Raw genomic sequence first — 23,007 nt, 5'->3', positions numbered from 1 at the left:
ACAGAGTTGCAAATGTGATATGTTTTGGTCAGTGTTAGATGACAATGGCGCACAATAATAACAACAACAACAACAACAACATAATCTTTGTTATGATTTGGGGAAAAAGCTGATAATAAAGGAACAAGCTATTACAAAAACAAATTAGAATAGTGTTACTATGAATAAAAGAATAATAAAATAAATTATATTATTTATAATAAAAACTGATGATTATTGTATTTTAACTATGGTAAGTATGCTATAGTAACAAATTTCAAATAAATTGTTGAAATAAAAAATTAAAATAACATTACAAATTTACTACATTTACACTATACTATTACAAGAATATAGTACAATGTTACAAAAAATAAAATAGTAATAAAAACAGCTATTGTATTGTAACCATGATAAGCACAAAATACCAAGGATTAATCAACATATCAAAATCAATAAAACACAACAAATTTACTATAACTACACTTTTACTACAATGTTTTAAAGTTAAATTAAATAAAATGAATGAATAAATAAATGTCTTTCAGGGCTGCACGATATTGGAAAAATCTGATATTGCGATATTTTATTTTCTGCGATAAATATCGCGATATGAATACAGTTTCAGAAGATGGTTTGAAAAGCCCTATTTGACGATTTTCTGGGGAGTCTAACAGTATGTGTAGAGAAACTGAATAATCACAATGCAAAAAAAAAGATTTTATTACTTTGCTTGTTTCTAGTCTAAAAATTCTTTGATTGAGTAAAAATATTAATATTTATATTATATGTTTCGTTTTCACCATCTGAATAAATAAGAGAAAAATAAGAGTTTTTGGCTTGTTTTAAGGAAATTATCTGCCAGTGGGGTAAATGAAATAATTTCCTTTTCGCTAAATAAATATTTGGACTATAAACAAGATAAAAAAGCAAGACTTTTTTGTATAAAGCATATAAACACAGTGATTAAATACAATTCTGTAGCTCCTGCTCAACTATAATTCAGACTGGACATTGCATATCTTTGCGATGTGACTATTGCAGATGCATTGCGATATCAATGCTAAAACCATATATTGTGCAGCCCTAAAGTCTGTTCTGATTTTGGGAAAAGCATGTTGGTATCAATGGAACAAACCCTTACAAAAATATACACCGTTTTAATACAAATACAAAATAAATGAAGACATATGGCTATTATATTTTAACATGTTAACCACAAACTCCTATGGTTTTACTTTTACTTTAATAAAACCATGATTAATTTTAATTTTAATCACAGTTGGCGAGTAATTTAGTGACAAACACACAAAGCATGTGCTTTTTGACCAAACAATGCTTGTTGTTTCTCCTATACTAAGCTTCCTTAAGGCATATAGAGTAAAATGCATTGTAACAACAAAAAATACATGCATCACCCTTATCCAAACCGAGACCACATTATTATCCCCTATGGTATTGGTATACATGCAATGACCTTTAAGCAGCCGCCGCCATCAGAGCTGACGTTGTGTATACTACAAACAACACTGCTCATATATGGAGTGGAAATTGAGCGTCTGGAGCGGATCTGTTCAATATGCTCCATCAGAAGTGTCTGTAAAGCAGGATTCAGTGGTGAACAACGCATGCTGGAAGCTAAACAAAGCACAACATATCCTTGTGAGGACACTGAAACAGAACATTTCTAATGGGGTTGATATCAAGCGGTGACATGTTTCTGAAGGAATGCATGTGTTGAAATGGAGCTCACGGAGCACACTGTTCTCGTTAACTGTAATGCATTTCCTTTTGGGGTTGTGTTTGATGTCTTTCTGCGTGCGCAGGACTGAAAAATGCTCATTATGGGGATGAAAACACCTTGAGTGAGTGATGGCTTCATGTTACCCAATTGAAGTCTGCCAAATGTCTCGCTTATTAGTCAAAACCTGCATTTACACCATGTCTGACAATAGATCGGAATTTGCACACATGTAAACACACACAAATATCTTTTTTTGATTCTGTTCTGAACCAAGTTTAATAACAGTTTTGGATTTCATTAGTTTTTATTTCGTTTTGACTTTTTGTTTTTAAACTCTGTTAGTTTTAATGAGTTTTCAGAGGCAGATTTACTAGTATTTATTAGTTTCTATATTTTGAAATGACTTCGTTTTAGTTTAGTTTTTATTAGTTTCAGTATTAGCTTTTCTAAATAAAGATATTTGTTAGCTGCAAGATTCAACAAAATAAATATTGTATAATAAAAACTCAGTCACACATTTTTTTGAAACATGTATTCATGAATACTTTCATCTACCACTACTGTCTACCCATCCTCAAACTCAAAAACAACAGCCCACAAGATAGCAGCCTTAAGTACAATATGTGTGCAAGGCTGCTCTGAGGTTAGATGCACAGTAGTGATGGGAAGTTCAGATCTTTAACGCGTATGTTAGGACTCGTGTAGTCAGTAACAGTTATTTCAGTCAGTTAAAACATCACCATGATCTGAAAAATGTCTTGCAGTAAAGTTTTGCAACCCAACTAAATCATGATTCACTTCTTTAAATTCCATTACGATTTTCTGTTATGAAATAAGCTTACGTTTTTCACCAGATCCTCTCATTAAGCCCTCGGTTCACCCGCGCTGCAGTTGTTCAAGTTTGGTTCAGTCACAGCGAGCTGACATGTACTGTTTGTGTTTGGTTCACTGAATCATGCACGAGCATTTACATTTGCATTTAGTCACTTAGCAGACGCCTTTATCCAAAGCGACTTACAAATGAGGACAAGGAAGCAATTTACACAACTATAAGAGCAACAATGAATAAGTGCTATAGGCAAGTTTCAGGTCTGTAAAGTCTAAGAACGAAAGTTTTAGTAATATATATATATATATATATATATATATATATATATATATATATATATATATATATATATATATATATATAAAAATATTTTTTTTTTTTTTTTTTTTTTGAGTAGAGTTAGTGGTATATTCAGAGAGGCAATTGCAGATTAGGAAGTGAAGTGGAGACTAAATAGTTGAGTTTTTAGTCGTTATATACGGACAATACGAGCAGTATTATCTGTTCTCCGCTTCTCAAATTTGATCTCGGTGTAACGTTACTGTTCTAATAACTGAATGAGAGTATAAATAGGATTATTTATAGTCAGAGGGTGGTATTAAAGGCATCACACACCGGATGTGCTGTTCAGCACTGCGACACGGGTGAAAGTTGAAAATAATAACACACCAGACGCGCACATTCAGATGAAGTAGTTTGTGGATAAGTGCTTACTGGAGACGCGAATACTTTCAAATAATTCAGTTCAATTTGGTGAACTAGCTCAACCGGTTCACTTAGAAGATCCGGTTACATTCGTTCGCGACCGCGATACAGAAACACAGCACAAATGTGTTAAAGTAATAGTTTTAAGTGTGTATGTAATGCCGTCACCATGCTGCTGTCATGTCCACTAGTTGTTTTTGTTGCGGGAGCAACAGCGAGGATGACTGGAGGAGAACTGGCTCGATCTGGCCAATGGCAGCAGGACTACAGACTCTGAGGCGCCGTACGGGTCAAACACCTGAATTGCGAATTATATTTACTTCTAAAAGGCGTACAGTGAGATTATGTATCAAATACATTTACAAAGATGAAAATGAAGGAGGTTTTTGCTATAATTTTAGTTTGTTTCAGTTAGTTTTGTATGTACACCAAAGAGCTTAGAATGAACAAGAGGCGACACTCTAGTGTAATTTGGGAAACAGCCAGTAGAGGGCGCGGCGGCCATTTTGGAATGAAAACTCCAATAGAACAGCAGGATATTATAAGCCTGTTAAATAAACTATTAAAAGTGCTGATGATTGTGATAGTAAGTGTTGTATAGTCGTCTTTCAGGTTGTATCTCAGCTTTAATGCGTTTTAAATATATAAATAAAAAAGCAGCTGCTTGCCATCGCCATTGCTTACCGATCACTTTCACTCCAAATTGGCGGAATCCGGGGCTGTTGCTGGGCGCTGCTGTTGCAATGGAACGTTCTATTGAGTGTCGCATCTTGGTCATTCTAAGCTCTTTGTGTACACAAAACAGTTTCAGTTAGTTCTAGTTTTTTTTTTTTTAACTCTCATTTTCTTTTTTATTTTAAGTTAACGACAATTATTTGACATTTTAGTTTTAAAAACAACGAGCTCAACCCCGCCCTCACTCTCAGCTTAAGACAGGGGTGTCCAAACTTTGTCCTGGAGGGCCGGTGTCCTGTATATTTTACTTCCAACCTTAATTGAACACACCTGAACCAGCTAATCAAGCTCTTTAGGTATTGACCTTATTCTCAGCTGACGAGCGGGCGCTGCCATTGGAGTCTTTTTGGCTCGAGACTTCCAGTCTCATTCACTTCCATTCATTTTTAGACATTAAAAACTGCTCATTATGCTGCTTGATGTTGCAATTTGATATTTTCTTGTTATATTATTCTACTTGCAGGGTTCAACGCTAGGGATTTTTTTCTACTGGCCCGATTGGGCAATTGGTTCAGATTTTTACTTGCCCTGCCAAAATTTTATCTGGCCCCACCAAAAAAGTTAGCCATTTAGTTATTTAGCATAACTTTTCTTTAAATACAACTGACAATTTAAAAATGATTTAATTTAAATACAATACTGATTAGATTAAATAAAGTGAATGGTTTAATGTGTGGTTTAGTTGAATTATTTAGTTGACAATTTTATGTTTTTTTTTTTTTTGTTTACAACCAACCAAAATTCCTAATTTTATAAACCGGCTCATTACATCAGTCTATAATACTGTCAATATTTTGATTTTTCATTTATTTGTAAATCTAGCTTTAAAATGCATTTCACTTCTTGTTCTTGCTTGATCCATCAACATAATAATCATATTAGCCGCACGAACCACGCTTACTGGGCAAACAAGTTCTGAAACACGTCTGGGCATGAAATCATGCAATTGACAGTCGCAACTAAATTAAATTTTAGTAACAAGGCAGCACTAGCCCCGATCGGGCCAGTAACCATTCTGTATACTGTCCCGAGCGTCTTGCACACTGGCCCCGGGCCAGCGGGCAGTCCTTATTGTTGAGCCCTGACTTGGTCTGTATAATCTTGCAAACATTTGTTTGTAGAGCAAGTAGTTTGACCGTTTTCTGCCGTTTATTATTCCTAGTCATTTCTCCCATAGGCGACTGAATCGGAAGTTCTAAGACAATCGCGAAAACAGGCACACTTCCGCATTTTAGAATAAGGTCAATATTAGAAACGCGTGTGTGTTGAAGCAAGTTGGAGCTATACTATGCAGGACACCGGCCCTCCAGGATCAAGTTTGGACACCCCTGGCTTCAGACTACTCTATAATCCTTAGTAAAAGTTGAACTCAGCAGCTTTATTAACAGTTTAAAGAGAAAACTCTGAGTTAAAACGTACTGCTATTTAGGAGAACACTCAATGGGGAGATCAGATGTTGTGTAAATACGGGTACAGGGGTATACTTTATAAACGTGGCGTAAGCACATAACCAGGGTGCTGTCACCGACTCGGTCCCAGTCACTCCCCTCCCTGGCCAGCAGAGGCCGCCATCTCCGGACTTCTAGCATTACATCATCCACTTACACTGATTGTGCACACACCTGTCCTGAATCTAGTTAACGACCCACGTACCCTTTATAAGCCGCACACAAACACTCAGTCAGTGCTAAGTCTTGTTTAGCCCCGGCCAGCATTACTGAGCGTTATTCCCTGCCTGATCTCTCGTGTACAACTCCAGCCTGTTTCTGACTCTGCTTCGCCTTCTGCCTGCCAACGACCTAAGCCTGATATACGGACTCTGATACTCGCTGCCTGCCCACGACCCAAGCCTGTTACACGGACTCTGATACACGCAGCCTGCCTTTGACCCATGCCTGGTAAATCCCTCTGTGTCTGTTTACCGCCAGTCTTGAAACCTTTCAGACTATTGTTGATGTGTGTTTGCACTTGGGTGCATATTGTGTGTTTGAGTGAGAGCTTGATCAATAAATACTGCATAATGGATCGCTCCGTGTCAGTCTCCTCGTTACAGGTGCAAAATATAAAGCTATCTATAAAAAGCTCATTTGACGGAAGAACTTGCGCAGAAGTAAATGTTGCCTTAATTGAACCACTTTCAATCTTCATGAGCCGTGATCACAAATAAATGAACACTTTCTGGTGTATGCTCACTTTTAGGAAGGTTTCTATGCAGATTAATTAAATCAGACCCAGAGCTGTGCATTAAGACTCAGCGTAAACACAGCCAAACTGAAACTGTCAAGAGAACAAATGTGACATCATTTATAAGCAGCCCGAGCTGTGAAACAAACTCTTCCATCACCCATCGCTAGATCCAAAATGGAGGACACTTACCCTGGACACGGTCAGAGGAGTGTTGAAGTCCTTGCCTCCCTGAAGCCGAAAACCCCAGGGTGCAGGTCCGTTGAGTGTTACACAATATATATTCATGGCCTGGAAGAAAAAACAAACACAGATTATACATTTCATCACGCTGTAATAATATTGTTGGGGATTCTGGGCTCTTAACAAGGCTGAAAGCAAACATTCCAGAGCCACATACGTGAAAACAAGCGTGTCTGGTATGCTGTTGATGTCTGACTCCTCGCCAATTAAACCCAAAAGCCTTCTGGACTGAAGACTCACTCAACTGTTATATTAATTACGGTTGAAGACAACATTATTAGACCGCAATCTCCAAAATAAAAGTCTTCTTCAAATATTTCCCAAGTGACTTTAACAAAGAGAAGATTTTTATTTTTTATTTTTTAACACAATTGTTAAAAATAGGAGTTTTAATAAAAAATTTCTAACAAGCAGAGCCAGACAGAATATGGAACTATTTTCAGCAATTTTTGCATAGAATTTTGTAAATAAAGTCTGTGGATTTAAGAGAAATGATTTTGAGACTGTAGTAATTAAACTTGAAACATGAGATAAACAGTAACAACTTTAACTTAATTAAGGTTTACAACGCAAATCCAATAAAACCACTTGTTTGGTGAACAAAAGTCTCTCAAAATACACCTACAAAAAAAGAATAATAATTTTTTAAAAATCTGATATATATATATATATATATATATATATATATATATATATATATATATATATATATATATATTACTCTACAAAATGTATTGCTAAAACATTCTGTGTAAAATTCCATATGGCCCACTAATAACTAATTTATTTAGTCTTTAAATAAATGTTAAAATAATATTACTTGTTGTTCCGCAAGACACTAGTATTCAGCTATTTATATCTATCTTCATTCCATCAATTTTTTTCTATCCAACAAATTAGACTCAATCCAGATTTAGGGATGTCTTGATCCGATCACGTGATCTGAAATCAGTCCGGTCACACCGCTTCAGACTAGGTATGGGACGATAACTGTTTTCAAGGTATACCGCGATTTGGAAAAAGAAAGGTTTTAAAACCATCTAAACTTTCTGCAATACCGTTTCTAAGGTATGCCTACAATTTTTTATTTAAATTTTTTTGTTTTTGTTTTTTAGGACAACAGTATATCCACAAGAAAAAATATCAAAAAATAAATTGTAACAAAAATCAAACGATAATCAAAAAAAAAGTTAATAATTCAACAATTCAATAATGTTTACTGTTCCAAAATATTCTAAATGTTCCTCAAAACAAATTATAATTTGTTCAAAGGGGGAAAATGTTTTTGTTTTTTTACCCAGACATTTAAAAAGAGCATATATTAGAGCATTAATCACAATACCATGAATCTGTGATATTTTTATGCAAGGTTATCAAACCGTCTGAATCTTATACCGGCTCATAGCTATTTCAGACTTAATCAGAATCGGACATTACTTCCCAATTAGGACTATATAAATACACACGCATTATTTCTTAACACATGTTCAGTTATGCGGTGACACAGAGCTCGACCTCTTTCCTGACTTCACACAGAAACAGCAACGTGTGCCGCATGACATCACTTTGTTGCAGAGATGCTATTGGTTAAATGCCAGCAAAGTAGAACACAGAAGCAGCTTAAAGCGGTCTGGAGGCATTATAAAGTTGATGCTGACAACATTGCCAAAGCAAACTGTGTGATATGTAAACTTGGGATTGCCTCCTGCATGGGTATTTTAACTTGAAATGCTGTTTGTTTTTATATTAGAATATTTTTATATTTTCTGTTGCACTGAAGTCTAAAAGTGAAGAATTGATGTTATTTATTACTTAATTGTTCAAGCTTTCCCACAGAAGTGCTCTGTTTGTTAACAGAGTTGTTGAAAGTTAAAATAAGGAGAATTGCAGTAAATAAGAAATAAGGAATTCCTCCTGGATCTGTTTCTTGGCTTTTCTTTATTCTTTTTTTATGTATTATTGAAGTATCGGATCAGGTTTCAGTATCGGCAGATACTCAGTGAAATGACTCAAACTCAAGAGCAAAAAAACCTGTTCAGGACATCCCAATCCAGAATACAATGTTAGGAAATACTCAGAAAAATGTCCTTGCACTGTTAAACATCACTTGGGAAGATTTGAAAATTAATTCAAATAATAACAATTTTGTCTTCAACTGTATATCAAAGCATAAACATGTTTAGCAATTGTTGTGGTCTTGTCACCAACTGCTGCTGTTTTAATGCTTATAAAAATATGCAAAATGCATTGTTCCCATTTTTACTCATATACAAGTCAGAATTGTTATTTTGACCACTAAAGTAGAAAACACTGCCAGTTTGCTTTTCAGAAATCTGGCCACCTTGGAAAAAAAAAAAAAATATATATATATATATATGACTTAAACAATTTTATAATAATTATTATTATTTTTGTTTATTAGAATGTCACACTTAATATTACTACTTTTTAAAATCATATTATACTATTTTTTATTAATTTTTTTTTTTTGCAAAAAAATTGCTTAATCATATTTTTACAACGATTAACAGACACCACACTAAAATGACAATCAATGTAATAATAGTTTTCACATAAAAAAGTCAGGCATATTTAAATAATATTAATTCACTGAAATTAATAAGTATGCATTAATTGTAAAAAAAAATTGCCATACATTTCATCAATTAATGTACATCACATATCAAAACGCAATATTTTGCATGATCTCTTATTCCTTTATATACTTTAATATATCAAAATAAGAGTGAACTATTTGTAAGTAAATGTATCTGTTAATGACAATTATATAGTTCACACATTTTAGAGAGACTTTTTGTTCTCATTTTTTTCTACAAAAAGTTAGTATAATATACTTCCAATGCATATAAAACCACTTCTGTACATTTAAAGTAATGCACACAAAAAATGGCACCTCTATACACATGCCACAATATACACATGTATACAAAATAATATACATGTTAATAATATAGAATATACTGCTAATAATAATAATCAGCTAAGGCATATTAAATTCAGTACATGTTTAAATATCAAGTTAACACAATTGGCAGCACTGAAATCAGTTGAAAATCCATTTCTGTATGATGAATGTTCGTGGTTATAGAGCGACATTCAGACTGACATTCAAGAACTGGCTTATTTCAATTAATTACCAGGTAGGAGACAGAAAAAAAGCACCTCCATTTCATGCAGATTTGCAAATGAATGGTCGGTGATGCACAATAAAAGCACACATTATCTACACTCCATCAAATCCACCAGTGAAAATGCAATAAATTATGAGAAGGCAGCACATTTAATAAACTACAGATGGATTTACAGCACTTTATAGTGGCTGTATGTAGTATAAAGCGCAATGACGCGCTTAAGCTTGATGACAGCATTAATTCAATAGCTAGTGCATGTTACGGTATTCGTCAAACACTAAAATAATCCACCTTGGCACCTTCAGCACAACATTGCATCACTGTGCTGATTATGTTACAGGTTGGTACAAGAACAGTCAGCTACTAACATTACAGAAAACTGAATGCCAAGGACAAGCAGAGTGAAACCCCAAAGCAATTCCCCCTTTTCCAGAGAAAATGCTCACGCACACACAGACACACACACACACACATTTATTAACTTTACAGTGATATCAATTCACACGGCACAACATTGACTATACCTGGTACATTTATAACAATAAGTTTAAATAAGTGAAACCAAATTAATTACAATTAATAAAATCTGTTTCAGCCTGATTTTTTGCTCAGAAATTATTTTAACTTAACTATAAAATAAAAAAAAACATGTAAAAATAATATAATATAAAAATAATATTTTTTTAATCACTTTAACTGTGCCATTAATTCACATTGCAAAAATCTGATTATTTCTGGAACTTTAAAATGATTTTAAATTAGTTAATCCAAAAGGCTAAATTAAATTACGATACATAAAATCAATATTTCATCATGGAAATATTAATAGTTTACAGGAATGAACAAACAGCTCATTCCCTTCACTGAAACTAATAATTTATTAATTACCAATGCATTAAAAGGATAATCAAATTAAAATGTTCAGTTTATTTTTTTATATATTTACCAAATAAATTATATAAAAGTTTATACAAATAATAACAATAATAATTATTATTATTAATATTATTATTATTATTATTATTATTATAAAATGCTTATAAAACTGACAGTGATATTTATTCACTTTGCACAACATTGATTCTACTTGGAATTTTATAATCCTTAAAAATTTATTATACTGCAAAAAGCCACATTTAATTACAATGAATAAAGTCTTCAAGTTAATATACTAATAAGTGTAAAGAAATATTTTAAAGATAGGCTAATAATAATAATAATAATAATAATAATAATAATAATAATAATTAATTTGGCTGTTTTATATTAATTTATTTTGCAAATATTTGATTTTACTTTATAATATACTTTAACACGAGTTAATGCAAAAGGCATAATTGCATTGCAATAAATTAAATCTACATAATACATTTCAGCAAGAAAATATGAATATTTTGAGGGGTTTTCTTATTTAATTTAACTGACTGAAACATACTGGCAAATAATAATAACAATAATAATACAAATATTTTAAAAGGACTACTTTGCAGCCTGCTATTACTTCACATTGCAAATCTCAGTCATCTGACAAAGATATTGGCTGATAATAATAATAATAATAATAATAATAATAATACATATTTTTCAAGTTAATACTTTTACAGAATTGCAAATCTTTAGTTCTACCTGGAATTGTGTAATAATTTTAAAATTAAAGTTAACCCAAATTGCCCACAATGTGAATAAAATCTACATGTCAGGAGTGCACACATCAGCTATATTTACAACAGCTCATTCACTTGACTAAACACTTTTCCATTAATAAACTGATAAATGAGATTAATTTAAAATGTCCTTGGCACTTTCAGCACAACATTGCATCACCACATTGATCACGTTACAAGAACAGCTGATATGACATAAAACTTCCGTTACTAGTGTGAAACATCAGTTCTTTATGACTTTACTCTTTATGACTTTCTTCTGTTGAACACTATTAACTTCAATGTTTTTCACACTAAAGAAGCGAGTGGCTACAGGTTTACAGATTTCATCAAAATATCTTCTGTGTTCAGCAGAATAAAGAGACTTCTGTAAATACTTGAGGCAGAGTAAATAGAGTAAATGTTAATTTTTGGGTGAACTACGCTTTTAAAACCAAGCAAAAGTCCACAAAAAAACATCACAATTCCTACTTTCCATAGATGTATACTCTCTGAACTCTACAGCAAATCCCAAATAAATATAGTACAATAGACTTGTAGAATTAGTAACTTAAACTTAAACACAACTACAGCCATATCACCCTGCAGCCCAAGAGTGGTTACTCAGTAAAGCTAAGCAGGGCTGAGCCTGGTCAGTACCTGGATGGGAGACCACATGGGAAAACTAGGTTGCTGTTGGAAGTGGTGTTAGTGAGGCCAGCAGGGGGCGCTCAACCTGTGATCTGTGTGAGTACTAATGCCCCAGTAAAGTGAAGGGGACACTACACTGTCAGTGGGCGCCGTCTTTCGGATGAGACGTTAAACCGAGGTTCTGACTCTCTGTGGTCATTAAAATCCCATGTCACTTCTGGTAAAAGAGCAGGGGTGTAACCCCGGTGTCTTGGCCAAAGTACCTCTATCTGCCCTTGTGATCATGGCCTAATCCAATCATCCCCATCCATCGAATTGGCTCCATCACTGTCTCTACACTCCACCAATAGCTGGTGTGTTGTGAGCACACTGGCGCCGTTGTCCTGTGGCTGCCGTCACATTATCCAAGTGGATGCTGCACACTGGTGGTGGTGTGGAGAGACCCCCCTCATGATTGTAAAGCGCTTTGGGCGTATGGCCATACACAATAAATGCGCTATATAAATACACATACACATTACATAAATTTAAAGCATAATGTTGATTTGAAGTGCTTTGTTTATCCTCATTTTGGATAAAAGCATCTGCTACAAAGCAAAAAATAAATAAAATAAAATGCTTTTCTTTCTCCAAATTGGGGTTGTGCGGTTTACGGGTACTAAAGTAGTATCATGATACTATGGCTCCAAACTACTGGCAGTGCCACTGTAGTTTGTAAATGGTAGTATCGTCATCAACGCTCTGTCCACAATGCATAACATGTGGAAAAGTCACTAAAAAGCTTACACGCTTGTGCAACAACAGACCATTCTATTTAAATAGTCTGTGGAGTAAGGCTGGGCAATATTGCAAAAAAAAAAATGATCACAATCACATTTCATATCAATGGATATCGATAATTATTGAATATTTTTAAGCAGAGTTGTCAATAAATTTATTTGTTATAATATCTTTCTTTAATTCATTATTTGTTTATTGTATGATGGATGTTTTCTTTATAATCCATATAGGAATATTAGGATTTTTTTTATTTAACCACTTTTTTAAATTTACCAACATTACTATAGAAGGAAAATAGTTTTAATAGTCAAAAACAAAAAAAAATATTGATATTTTGTCAGTATCGATAAAACTTATTTTTAATCGATATTGACAATGGTGTTCGGTCAATAAATATCAATAAATACCACTTTTATCGTCCAGCCCTACTGTGGAGCACTTTAAGGTTGCAAAAATGTGTAGAATTCACGCCTTTTATGGTAGCCTATTGCACGTTTTCTGATGCTTCAGTTCAAACGCACATCTGAATTAGTTCATTTCTGTTCCTGTCAATATGATTTAGTAGATACAACAATTGCAACAATCTACTAAAAAAAAAAAAACTCACAAAGTGAAATTTTGAATTACTTTGGATTCTTGCATAAGACTAAAAATAAATAAATAAAACAATAGATGAAGCAAAAGAGCAACAGAAAACATTAAAACTTTTTGACCCCTTCATTTAGCCTAATTTACTTTTTTGTAACGAATTTCATTCAGTATAATTGCATCTTTATTTTAATGTATTTTTTGTTGGTCAGTTTTCTACAAAATAAACAAAAAGAACCAATCCATTTTAGGTAAAGTAATGTGCAAACACTTTTTTAAAAAATAAGGGAATTATAATTTCAATTAAATAGGTCTATTATAACATGTACAATAGGGCTGCATGATTATGGGAAAATCATAAATCACGATTATTTTGGTCATGATTGTTATCCCGATCATTCAAAACTATATACAGTTGAAGTCAAAATTATTCGCCCTCCTGTGATTTTTTTTATAAATATTTCCCAAATGATTCAGGAATTTTCACAGTACTTCCAATAATATTTGTTTTATTTTGGCTAGGACAAAAGCAGGTTTAAATATTTCGAAATCTATTTTAAGGTCAATATTATTAGCCCCCTTAAGCAATACATTTTTTGATTGTCTGCAGAAGAAACTACTGCTATACAATGATTTGCCTAATTACCCTAATTAAGCATTTGAATGTCACTTTAAGCTGAATGCTAGAATCTTGAAGAATATCTAGTCAAATATAATGTGCTGTCATCATGGCAAAGAAAAAAGAAATAAAAAAAATCAGTTATTAGAAATAAGTTATAACTATTATGTCTAAAAATGGGTTGAAAAAAAATCTTTCCATTAAACAGAAATTGGGGGAAAAATATAAAGGGCAGCTAATAATACTGACTTCAACTTATATACAAGTTGAAGTTATATAGTTATTTTCCTACCCAGGGCTCGAAATGAACTTTTTTGCGTGGTAGCACCGGTGCTCCTAACTTTAAAAAGTTAGGCGCATCAGCCAAAATTTAGTCGCACCCACCAATTATGAGCACCGTTACTACAAGTTTTATACAAACTTATTTATTGTATTTGAAATCAACACTAATCAAACTAACAAGCAAAAATAAAAATAAATAAATAAATATTATATATATGCAAGCATGAGGAAAATATGTCTCAACGAAATCCCGTTATCACAAGAAAATACATTTTATAACATAACTGAGTGACCAAAGCACGGAGCGCTCACCGGCCCTGCACGCACTGCTTGAATGAATCTGTTAACGGTATAACTGTGCTGTTCTCACAAGTGCTGTCTGATATTGCACTGATGCTTTTGACATATACTGTACCTTATTATATGCATACGTGTTAATAGCAATATCTGTCTTTTTAGGAGTAGCGATGTAAGTTTACTCAGTGCAAGCCCGTTTGCGATAGTGTACGTGGTGTAATTTGACATCTTACGCTTGCACGGCGGACAGCATCTGGCGATTATATGAAGGATTAAACAGAAGCTCTCGTGCTAGATGTGGCGAACAGTTACCTGAAAATTCCATCCCACAGACTTTTCATGGCGGACTTGAAGCCAGTGGAAATCTTCTACTCTTGGAAAAGTGTAGATGGTGGACTAACATTCAGCACATGATCACTAGTAAGATGTCATTATTTGTAACTTTAGATGCCATGGTTTCTAATACAAAATCTGTCAGTGTTATCTTCATTCTCATCTTCAGCGCTTTACAGGTTTTCGCGGTAGTAGCTATCTGTCATCCGAAGCCAGAATGCACTGAGTGATTGACAGCTGATATTAACCAATCATTCGCGTTCAGTGCTAGAGCAGTGGTGGGCCAATAAGAAGAGCGTGAAGCCGGGGCAAGCATTACGGACTTGGGTTTGTTTACTGCAGCAAGTGTTTGACATGACAACTGTTTTAAACCATTCCTGAGCGCTGCGTTTCACGTTTCAAGTGCAGACAAAGAGCTTAGAGATACATTCTCATAATATACATAATATATTTTGAGGTCGCATAGATGAAATTTTGGGTGCATATGCGACCAAAATGGTTGCAATTTCGAGCCCTGTTCCTACCTGTAAATAAGGAAAGGGAAATAAACGCAATAGAATAAAAATAAAAAACTGTGCTTTAAGCATCTTCACTGTAAGAAAAACACTTTAATTATAGCTCCGGCAGTCCTTCAGTCAAGAGCAGTGAGTGATTTTCTCCTTTTGCTGTTTGATTAATGATAAAAACAGTCGGCAGCAGGAATATTGCACGCTGTCTCTTTAAGAGCAGTACAGTTGTGATTTATGTTTTTTTTTTCACTTGTCTTTTGATTCTTAACTCATTTGTTTATTACATAAATAAGGGGTTAATATGAATAATCAGTAAAAACTGCATTGACAAATAGGCATGTATATGACCATTAAAGCACTCAGATTAAGATGACTTTAGTGTGTGCTCTGCTCGTTTATGAGGCTTAGTGCATGCACACAACTGCATGCGACAGGACAGCCCTCATTTACAATATAGTATTTTGGACAATTTTCTTTATTTCATAGATTTGAGTTGACAGTATCACAATACTACTTCACTGTAAACACCAAAAAGTCGAGGTCATGCAAACCATTTGAGGAAACCGATTGCAACAAACCTTTTAAGTTTAAAAACTAATCCTAATGAATACTGTGAACTTAACCCATTTGGGTAAATGAAGCAATTTGAGCACAGTAAAAACCCAATAAATGAAGAGAACTCGAGACAACTGAGTACTGTAAAACCTAATAAGTTAAGGCAACTCAAACCCTTTGAGGAAACAGATTTCAACAAACTATTTGAGCTAAAAAAACTAATCGATGAGTACTTTGAACCTTTAAGTTGAAGTAATGAGGCATTTAACTTATTACCCTCAACATGGAGTTCAAAACTCTTTTCAAATAAGTAGAATTAATGTCCAGGAAATTCAGTGAACTACACTCATTTCATTTGATAAAGTTGACTGTTGGGTTTTACAGGGTTGGTATCACGATACTTCAGCTGATATAGTATCGTAATGTGAATTAATGGTATCGCAACAACCCTACACGATTCTTAAATAAAGAGGGATTTTCTAGATAAGCAAAAATAGTCTTGTTTTCAGAAATAATGAGTCAAAATGATACGCATTATCCTTAAAACAATCAAATTAATCTGCTAATTGTGAAAGCAAAATAATCGTGTTTTTCCTTTTGAGATAAGTTTATTTAGCTTACCCCATTGGCAGAATATTTTGCTTTTTTTACAGAAAAGGTTACTTCATTTTGGCATATTATTTCTTTTTAAAAAGACCCCATTTTTTGCTAGTCTAGAAAAAACTTCTTGATTTAAGAATTTGTTAATATTTGGATTAGAAACAAGACACAAAATCCAAGTAGGAAAAGCATTTTTGGCAGCATAAATGAACAAATGTGAAATCCCAATTACAGGACATACCTTAGATCACTTGTCACCCAAACCTCCAGAAAACCCAAGTGGAAATCTGGCACAGCCTGACGTTCTCCCTGCTGGCAAAGCTGATCTCCCACCCCTCCTTCCCTGCCACACGGCTTCGCTCCACGTCTCTCTTACTCCACAGGCTATATAAGGAATGTAAAACTACACCAAACTATTTCAGCCCAACACCCACGAGTCACGGAGAGGGGGAGAGAGAGAGAGAAAACATCTACTACCTCACATTCCCTGGCTCTACATGCAACATTTAAAGCCATAAAATGCCAGAAAAAAAGACAGGTTGTAAGGGTGGGCGGCCAAATGAACATTCCTCTCGCATGTGTTTCATTTGTGACAGCTTTGCCCTGTGGTAAAAGTGTAGTTGAGAAGACATTACGCATTCTGAAAAGCCCTTTTTATTGCACTGTGCAAATAACATATGGTCAGTATGACAAAATCACTGCAGGTGTATGTAATATACAACATGTTATTAAAGCCTGAGGTCAAACAATAACTGAGCATGCTTTTTTAAATGTTTAGGACCAATCAATTAGTATAAAACATATATGATTAGTATAGATCAATTATTTACAATCGCACTTTGTGAATTTAATAACTTTCCCTTTGTTAGTTTGATGTTTCGACCCCACCGGGTGAGTTAGAAACACAATAATATATCTGATGAAGCTGAAAAAGCACATCATTTGGCATGAAAGCACTGGAGTGTTCAAGCAACATGAGCTCATTTCTGACAGTGGGGTTCATGCGAGTGCAGAAATAAATCTGCTTTGTGAAGAACATGCTGCTAAATATTGACCTACAAACTATACGTAAACTCTGTGTAATTTATATGAACCTTAATCGCAATCTGTAAGTGCTTTTAACACTGTTAATAACAATAGTGACTTAGGCTACAAATAGTATTTAAAACTATTTCAGCAGAACAGAGAGCATATATTTAGCCCAGATTAGATTCCAAACCACATTTCAGTGTATTAACCAAGTAAAGCATTACTAAATACAGGTTTTTAAAAAGTAAACAATGCCTTATTGAGCTATTATCAAAAAATATTACGTTTATAATATATTTTCTATATACATTTTCGTTTTAAGTGTAACCGTTAATGTTAGTTTTTGTTTATTTCCATATATTACTAAAATACATGCTTTAAAAAAGTAATTAATGAGTTAAACAATTATCAGACAATCTTACACTCCATAATGTGTTTAAATACACAAATTTAATATAAGGAATTTTGTCTAAAGTTATCATGGCAGCTTTTAAGTCTAACCATTAACGTTAGTTCTCGTTAATTTCCATGTATTACTAAATGTTTTAAAAACGTATCCAATGCATTATTAAACTATGATCAGACAATATTACAATCTATAAATACTCACAATTTAAGGAATTTTCGCTGGTATGACAGTTTATAATAACTTGGCATTAACGGAACTTCTCATATATTTCAATGTAATACTAAATTCCAAGCAATTATTATTAAATGTATATATTAAAAATAAACCAAAATAAACTATTATAAAACAATATTTAAATATATAATACCATTAAATATACAAATTATATACGATAAGGATTTTTTGCTAGTTTGGCAGCTTTTAATAACTTAGCATAACGTTAGTCCTAATTTATTTCCATGTATTACTAAATTCCATGCAGTTATTAGTGAATACATGTTTTAAAAAAGTAACCAATGCATTAATAAACTATTATCAGACAATATTATAATCTATAATAGCTTTAAATACACTCAGCTTGAAAACGGTGAGGAATTTTCGCTAGCATAGCAGCTTTTGACAGTTAGCATTAACGTTATTTGCGGTATATTTGAATTCTGTGCAAGTTAAACGCGACGGGCTCCTTTAAAGCCCACTTTCTACCGGTTTTCCCATAAATAAGTTTGTTAAGCAGCGGATTTACCTCCTTCTGGTCGGCAGACATCTCAGCCTTGTGTCTTCTGTCTGTGACGGACTGTGAGAAACAGAGATTAAGCCAAACTTCAAAAAGTTTGTGGATTTGGGCGTCAGGTCGCAAGAAGCCGCAGGTTTTCCCTGTTGGATTTTCTTTTAGTAGGACTCTAGCTGTACGTCACGCGTCACGTGGGTGCCTGACGCACGCGCTCGGTGGGCGCGCCACCTTGCCAGACACATAATTATGTATTTAACCCCCGAAAAGCTAATAATAATGCATTAAACCCTCCTGTTATTTAATAATTCTGTAAACACCGTTGTGTCAAAAAGTAAACCGCTTTCACTAAACCTCTAAAATAAAGTATTATATTTAACTTTAACTCACTGTGCATGAAGAAACAAGCTGATCTTCATCAGAAACTCAGTAAATATGCAGGTTTTCCCTCATTAGTGTGCAGTATTTCATAGGTGTTTACTCAGTGGACAACCCTCGTTTCTTACTACAGTAAAGGGTGTGTTTTATTATGCTAAAAGTACCTGCAGAAGTGTTTTAGCAAAAGAGTAATCATTAAATGTAAAGGGCGCCTATTTTACATTTACAAGATTTATTATGAGTGTTTAGTGTCTTCAGAATGTGTCTGTAACGTTTCAGCTCAAAACACCCATCAGATTATTTCTTATAGCTTTCAGAATGTTGGATATTTCAGCTCTTAGCACACTGTAGCTGTTGTTGGCAAAGCCTGCAGAATTATGAAGTTCAGTCTTCACTTCTGTTTATTCACTGCTCAAGTTAAAGAGACTAGAAATACCAAAGAAGAAGAATACCAAAAACACATTTTTTAAGATGCTGACAGTCATAAATGGAGCTTACGCTGCTAAAAACACTATTAGCACCAACCCGGGCTCATTCTGGAAACGTAGTCCTACGGACGTTTCTGGAGACCACGGAATACGTCCCGGCGGGTACGTACGGCTGCAGTTTTTGTTTTTGCGAATCCGCGAGAGGCCGCTGTTGTGCGCTTTTTCGCATCTCAGACGCCTCTCGCGAGCACAGTTCATGCCCGCGCTGTTCTCACGTGAACCCACCAGAGGCCGCTGTCTGACTGACCGGATGATTGACTGCGTGACCGGCCAATCGGCCGACCCGCCCTCCTCCTTCCCTGAACCCAACCAATTTTACCGATTGACCCGCCCGCCCGCTCGCTTCCCTAAACCCGAGCAACAGTTTACAAAAGACGTACGAAAAAAGAAAAGTCCTGATTTTTTTTTTTCTACTGCGTTTTCGGATTTCACCGCGTTCTCACCCTGTTACAAAACTCGTTCACTTAATTTTTGGGATTCTGTTTTTGTTTTACCTGATTGCTGGAACCGCTCTTCCCCAAACTCGAAACCGGTCGCTGTGGTCGACTCCTCTCCGCATCTCGAGCCTGCCGACGTACACGGTGAGCTGAGTGGACAAACGGGTTGCAGTGGGAAAGCCCTCCGGCCAGCCGGCAAGCGCGATAGGGAACAGCGTCACACCGCCCCGCAGCGTTCGCTTGAAAAAAATAAATGCAGGCGTACGTACCTCCCGGGACGTATTCCGCTGTCTCCAGAAACGTCCGCGGGACTACATTTCCAAAATGAGCTTGGGTTGATTAGCACACATATGTTTAGCTAAAAAGACAAAATTGGTTGTTTGTGCGTTGTTTTGAGCATATTCGCTCTTCCAGTTTGAAAAGAAATTTAGAAGCTGCCTACCAGCGATTAGATCATTGTGTAAATTCCAGCGTGAAGACTGGATGTCTGTACCGGCGGGTACAACGTGACGTCTTTGAGCTTTCGGTGTTAATTCATGAGGAAGACTTGGTTCGAACCAATAAGCGTGCTCCATTGTAAATGAGGTGCAACCAGTGGTGTAAAGTAACTAATTACAAATACTCAAGTAACTGTAACTGAGTAGTTTTTCTCAGAAATTGTAATTTAGTAAGTAATTTTAAAAATGTGTATGTAACGGAGGCCAGCTAGTGTGTGCTGTCCAGGTAAACCTCACTTCTCTGACGTCTAAAGGTGCTCTAGCGACAGACACTAGAGGCCATGGTCTTTAGCCTCCTTGCTAGAGCAACTGACTTCCATGCGGAAGGTAACCAGATCGAAACCAGTTCAGAGCAGATTAGATGTCATACTACCAGTGGGTTAACAAGTACCTTTAATTTTCCTTGAATACATTTTTAGTGCCGTATCTGTCCTTTTACTCCACTACCTTCCTTCAACATGCAGTTGCTTCTTTATTTTTTCTTGTTTATGGGAATTAGAATAATCAGTCCTGTAATTTCTGTCCAATCAATTCACACATACAAGGTAAATCGCATCATAATGAACTACTTCAAGACATGTGCACTTTACATTGCAGCAAACTGTTTGGAAGCATTAAGTGTCCAAGAAGATGTCCAAAATCTTTACATGCACTGACCCAGAGAATGTTTAGATCAGGGATGCCCAAGGCTGTTTCTCAATTCCAGGATCGCAGAGAACGGACTTGCATTCTTGTGGAGGCCGGTCTTGCCAGGTGTCCTCGGAAGAACGAACTCAGTAGACCGCGAGGGCAGAGAACGCGTCTTTTGATAAATGAGATGCTGCATTCTTCCTGATGGTCACATGACCTTCACGCGTTTTAAATGGAAAATTATTTAAACATTACAGCACTCATACAACGATTTATTGTTTTCCCCCTTTTTAAAATATAAATTTTGCATGAAAACATTATCAATATACTCTGCACAATATAAATAAAACAGACTTTAATATGAATTTTAGCAAACAAACACCCTTAATGTGTTTATTCCTTTATTAAGATGTCCATGCTAATGTTTACTTTCACCGTTTCATTTAGGGAAAGTCCTGAGGCAAATAATTTATATCTCTGAACTTTAATAATAAATCTAGATAAAATGCTGCGCTTCCCACCTCCAGTCGCAATGACTTCTGGGACTTCCAGAGCGAGTTCGATGCTCAACCCTGCTGAAAAATCCACCTTAAACCAGCCTAAGCTGGTTGGCTGGATTTAGCTGGTCGACCAGGCTGGTTTTAGAGGGGTTTTGGCCACTTCCAGGCTGGTTTCCAGCCATTTCCAGTCTGGTCTTAGCTGGTTAGGCTGGAAGATGACCAGCTAAAACCAGCTTGACATGCCTAGCCAAGCTGGGAGTCCAGCCAAAACCAGCTATATCCAGCTTAAATCAGGCTGGTCAAGCTGGTTTTAGCTGGATGTGGCTGGTCATTTTCCAGCCTGACCAGCTAAGACCAGGCTGGAAATGGCTGGAAACCAGCATGGAAGTGGCCAAAACCCCTCTAAAACCAGCCTGGCCAACCAGCTAAAACCAGCCAACCAGCCTAGGCTGGTTTAAGGTGGATTTTTCAGCAGGGAAGTCTGCCTCGGTGCATCCTCGATATCAAATCACATCGGGAAGTTTCACTCATCCTCTGTTCTTGTGGTCTTGAGTATTGGAACTGAACTTTGGCAGTTGATGATGACGTTACACGAGAGCACGAGGACGCAAGACCGCTGAAGAACGCATATTGAGAAACAGCCACAGTCCTGGAGGGCCGATGTCCTGCAGATCTTAGCTCCAACTTGCTTCAACACACCTGCACGGATGTTTCTAGAAAGCCTAGTATGAGATTGATTAGCTGGCCCAGGTGCGTCTAATTGGGATTGGAACAAAACTCTGCAGGACACCAGCCCTCCAGGACCGAGTATGGGCACCCCTGATTTAGATGCATATCACTGATGAGAAGATGATGGATATTTACTGTATGATGACCGAAATGGCCTTAAACACCCAGCAGGCACAAGACGTCAACATGCCGTCAGATTGAAATTGTACCCTAACGTCGTGGAGACGCTGCATTTTGTTTGGAAATGAAAATCGGGTTTACATCAGAACTCAACATCAGCCTGATGTCAATGTCCAACGTCCAACCTCAAACCAACCAAATATCAACGTCTAATGATGTTACAGCTTGACGTTGTGTCGACGTTACCACTATGACGTCTATCAGACGTTGAATTTTGGTTGCCATAACTGATGAATAAATGTCAGTATTTGACGTCAATAGGATGTTGATTTAAGATGTCGGCTCTACATTGGATTTTGGTCACTTTCTAACAACCTAAAATCAACCAAATATCAACGTCATTTGATGTCATTATTGGACATGAAAATAATGTCCTTAGACGCTGGCTAGACATAGAATTTTGGTCACCTGACATTACAACCTAAATCAAACCTATTAACGTCTTATAACGTTGTGTGCCTGCTGGGCAATAAATATATGCACTACAGAATGTTACGTTTACACACATCCACGAATTACATGTAAATGCATCAACTTTTAACAGCGTAATACTCACTTTTAAAAGGGCTACTGTT

General features: G+C 35.5%; 1 protein-coding gene and 1 long non-coding RNA gene across 3 annotated transcripts in view; one reads left to right on the top strand and one right to left on the bottom strand.

Moving 5' to 3' along the window:
• The window catches only part of pdlim7 (PDZ and LIM domain 7), a 120,982-nt gene extending 102,242 nt beyond the window's left edge, over positions 1–18,740 (bottom strand). For both annotated transcript variants that reach the window (NM_200840.2, NM_001328701.2), the window contains 2 exon segments: positions 18,609–18,740; positions 6,369–6,467 (listed from right to left, as the gene is read on the bottom strand). In NM_200840.2, the coding sequence (NP_957134.2) occupies positions 6,369–6,467; positions 18,609–18,629 (120 nt within the window). In that variant the 5' untranslated portion in view covers positions 18,630–18,740.
• LOC137487628 (uncharacterized) overlaps positions 1–23,007 on the top strand; it is a 545,963-nt gene that overhangs the window by 70,010 nt on the left and 452,946 nt on the right. The window lies entirely within an intron of this gene.

This window comes from Danio rerio, chromosome 14 (genome assembly GCF_049306965.1).
Source record: "Danio rerio strain Tuebingen ecotype United States chromosome 14, GRCz12tu, whole genome shotgun sequence".
Taxonomy (NCBI): Eukaryota; Metazoa; Chordata; class Actinopteri; order Cypriniformes; family Danionidae; genus Danio; species Danio rerio.
Note: the sequence above shows the minus strand (reverse complement) of the source record. Positions and strands in the feature narration are given on the sequence as shown.